At 69.8% G+C, this 3,741-nt stretch overlaps 1 protein-coding gene across 3 annotated transcripts; it reads left to right on the top strand.

The window, feature by feature from the left end:
- Positions 1 to 1,255: 1,255 nt before the first annotated feature.
- Positions 1,256 to 3,741, top strand: LIMD2 (LIM domain containing 2). 3 transcript variants are annotated; one of them, XM_060132893.1, is made up of 5 exons: positions 1,256 to 1,396; positions 2,193 to 2,287; positions 2,472 to 2,516; positions 2,596 to 2,735; positions 2,884 to 3,741. In XM_060132893.1, the coding sequence occupies exons 2-5, from the start codon at positions 2,246 to 2,248 to the stop codon at positions 3,293 to 3,295; spliced, it is 639 nt and encodes a 212-aa protein (XP_059988876.1). In that variant the 5' UTR covers positions 1,256 to 1,396; positions 2,193 to 2,245; the 3' UTR covers positions 3,296 to 3,741. The 3 variants fall into 3 exon arrangements, with proteins under 3 accessions (XP_059988876.1, XP_059988878.1, XP_059988877.1); XM_060132895.1 differs by having other exon boundaries at positions 2,826 to 3,741; XM_060132894.1 differs by lacking the exon at positions 1,256 to 1,396 and adding an exon at positions 1,406 to 1,635.

The following is a 3,741-nucleotide window of genomic DNA, read 5'->3' as shown; positions in this document are numbered from 1 at the left end:
CTGCTGCCCCGCTCACTGTCCTGCCAGGTGAGCACGATGAGCTGTTCTGTTCCTGACAAGGCTGTGGGCCTCGCTGTTTAGCCACTAGTTCTACTCTTGCCATCGCACGGCAGCTATGCTTAGGGCTATGCTTCGTGAAACAGCTTCCAGCTGCGACCGGGAGGTGGCTTCCCTGTGCTCCCCGCAGAGCTGAGGCTCTACCCCACAAGTGAGTGATGCTCCCTGGGACCCTTAGTGCCGTGTGCCGGAGGAGCCCAGGCAGCCGGCTCGGCCTGGGGGGCGGGGGGGGGGAGGGGGGCAGTCAGGAGGCCTGGCCTTTCACGCCAGCCCTGCCGCTCCAGCTTTGTTACTTGAACGAGTCACTTTAAATCTTCAGGCCTCGCTCCCTGTGTCAAATGAGGTTTGGTTGAACCCAGGATTGCTTGTTTCAAGGATGGAGATCTCTTTCCCTGAAGGGGGTGCCGGCAGGGGCTGGGAGTTGGGGGGTGACGAAGCCCACAAAGTCCCTCCACAGAAGCGCTTTAGGACGGCAGCCTCTGGGCACCACAGCCGCAGGCTCCCGGTTTCCCTCTCTCCCGGGCGCCAAGAGAAGGCGCTGAGGGCTGGTGGCCGAAGCTGACCGAACACGGAGACCCCGGGGCCCTTCTGCGGCGCGGGCCGGGCCTCGCAGCCTCGCGTGGCCAGACCGCGTGCCCGGCCGCCCCTGCCATCTTCCTCGGCGGCCATATGGGCGCGCGAGGCGCCCCTGGCGGCGGGAGGACGAGGCGCCCGAGGGGGCGTGGGAGCCGCACGGGGACGCTGGGCGGGCCTCCGGGGCGGCCCCCGCGGGTCCTTCGTGCCGCAGGGCCCACGGAGCGGGGAAATGGAGGCAGCGAAAGGCCCAGGCGCGCCGGGTTATCCTTTTCCGCCGCGAGGGCCTCGTCGGGAGGGCCATTTGTCCCACGACCCCAGTCAGCTCCACCTGGACTCGCCCCTGGCCCGAGGCCTGCGGCGCGGGTCCTCCAGCTCCGGTCCCTGCCTCTGTCCGGAGCGGGCCGACGGGGCGGCCGGTTTCGCGAGGATGGTGGGCGCCAAGGCCGAGGGGCGGTGCGGAGCGCTGGGAGAGCGGGGTCGGCGCTGGGGGCAGACAAAGGCGGGGGACGCCGAGCAAGGGGAAGACAAAGCGCAGAAAGGGGGTCGGCGGCGGCGCCGGGGCCCCGGAGGCGGCTCCGGGCGCTGCGGAGCCAATGGGCGGGCGCGGGGCGGGGGCCGGCGGGGGCGGCGCCGTAATAAGGCGGCGGCGGTCGCCGCCGCTCGGGGACCACTGGCAGCGGCGGCAGCTCGTGCCCGCGCACTCCTCGCACCCGAGGCGTTCCCCGGAGACCGACCCCCGCCCCGCGGCCCAGGCCGGGGCCCGGTGAGACCCGCGGGCGGGCCAGGGGAGGGGCCGGCATCACGCTCGTAATCCGGGCGGCCCAGGTCGGGGCTGTGGGCGCGAGGGCCGCCGCCCACGGGGTCCCGACGCCGAGCGCCTCAACCCGTCGCGCTCGCCCGTGGCCCCGAGGCCAGCGTCCGCCCTCCGGGTCCGGCCTCCAGACAGAGGCGGGGCCGAGGTCTCCTCGGCTGGACCCGCGGGAGTCCCGGGTCTGGGTTCCGGTACGCGGGATCGGGACGGAGGAGCGGGGCGCGCGGGCGGCGGCTCGGCCGGGCGGGGCGGGCGGCTCGGCCCGCGAGCGCTGTCCAGGGGCTGGGTCGGCCGAGCGAGGAGCGCCCGGGCCCCCGCGCCTCGGCCCCGAGCTGGGGAGGGTCGGGCCGGGGGCAGGCCGGGGCAGCGGATTCTGGCCGCGCCCCCCCCCCGCCCCCCCCAGGACCCGCCCTCTCCTGACCTCCCCTCGCACCAGGCGGGGTCCTGGTCTGCGAAGCGCTCAGGCCGCTGCGCGGAGCCCCTCCCCCAGTCGCTGCCAGCTAACTGTTCTTTCCCCGACACATGGTTCCACTCAGGGACCCCTGCCCCCTGCGGAGCCGCGTGGGGGACGAGCGGGCCAAGGGGGAGGTGGGTGAGGGGCGGAAGTGGCAAGACCCAGAGCAACAGGAAATGACTTAGGGAAAGCCCCAACCGCGGCCCCCCAGCCCCTTGCCTGTAAACACCCCACCCCCACCCTGCGGGCTGGGGAAGGGCTTGTGGGGCCCTCTCAACCGACTTCCCCTTGCAGAACCCAGCGGGTGCCGCGGCTCCACACGGGGCCTCCATCGCCGCCAGTGAGCCATGTTCCAGGCTGCAGGAGCCACCCAGGCCACCCCCTCCCACGTAGGTGCTCAGCCGGGTGGGAGGGCACTCCATTCCCGCAGGTGTCTGGCCTGAGGGTGAAGGCGTGCTGAGCGGCGTGTTTGCCTGTCTCCCTTCCCCTCCTCCTGACTGTCCCTGGGATCTGGGCTGGTGATGGTCTGGGGCCCTCCTCAGCTGACCCTGCCCCGCCTGCCCTCTCCCTCAGGAAGCCAAAGGTGGCAGTGGCAGCAGCGCGGTTCAGCGCTCCAAGGTAGGGCCCTGAGGCTGGGGTGTGCGGGAGGGCGGGCTGCTCGCTGGTCAGGCCCCTGATGGGGTCTCTCCCGAAACAGTCCTTCAGCCTTCGCGCCCAGGTGAAGGAGACCTGCACTGCCTGCCAGAAGACCGTGTACCCCATGGAGCGGCTGGTGGCCGACAAGCTCATTTTCCACAACTCTTGCTTCTGCTGCAAGCACTGCCACACCAAGCTCAGGTGCGCCCTTGCCCTACCCCCGCCCTGGCCTTCCTGACCTGACCCGACCCGACCCGACCCGACCTGAGCGCAGCTGTTCTGCTTCTACAGCCTGGGCAGCTACGCGGCGCTGCACGGAGAATTTTACTGCAAACCCCACTTTCAGCAGCTGTTTAAGAGCAAAGGCAACTACGACGAAGGCTTCGGCCGGAAGCAGCACAAGGAGCTCTGGGCCCACAAGGAGGTGGACCCCGGCACCAAGACAGCCTGAGGCCCCTCTCACCATCCACTCCCTCCTCCTTCCGTCGAGGGCCTGGAGCAGGCAGCGGGCAGGGCGGGAGAGAGGTTGGACCGGGCCCCGGCGGGGTCAGGGTGGGAAGGGGATGAGGCTGTCTTGCTCGGGCAGAGGGTCTTGGGGGCAGGGCTCTGCTTCGGGATTCCTTCCTTCTCCCTCAGTGGGTGGGGGGTTAGGGAACCAGGACTGGGCTTTGCTCACCAGCCCGCTTCCTGCTGCTTCCAGCCTACCCCACCTTACCCCACGGCCCCCTGGGAAGGCCCCCCAACCCAGCTTCCCTATCTAGGTGCCTTTTCTCCAGCAAGGAGTCAGCATGCCCCCCTCAGGGTCCCAAGCTCCCTCACTGCCACCCAGGGCCCTGTGTGGCCCCCACATCTCCCCATCTACCTCTGCCCTTAGCCTGGTCCTGAGCCATGGAGACTGCAGGAAGGTGAGCCAGGATGCCCCCTGCTGGGTCTCTCCAAATGCCCACCAGGACCCAGTGGGGGAGGGGAGGGAAAGTGGAAGAGCCCCGCCCTCCTCACCCCACCCCCACCCCCCCAGGCGAGGCAGGGCATGCCCATTAGGGCTTGGGACCATCCCACACCACGGAAGCAGCAGAAGCTAAAGCACCGGCCAGGCTGAGAGCCACAGAGACTGGTGGGGAGCTGGCAGGGTCACGTTCCCCTCTTCTCCCATTTCTGCCGGTTTTGACTGTTGTAATCAACCCTGTTTTAAACACGTTTCAACAGA

Source organism: Lagenorhynchus albirostris, chromosome 20 (genome assembly GCF_949774975.1).
Source record: "Lagenorhynchus albirostris chromosome 20, mLagAlb1.1, whole genome shotgun sequence".
Lineage (NCBI taxonomy): Eukaryota > Metazoa > Chordata > Mammalia > Artiodactyla > Delphinidae > Lagenorhynchus > Lagenorhynchus albirostris.
Note: the sequence above shows the minus strand (reverse complement) of the source record. Positions and strands in the feature narration are given on the sequence as shown.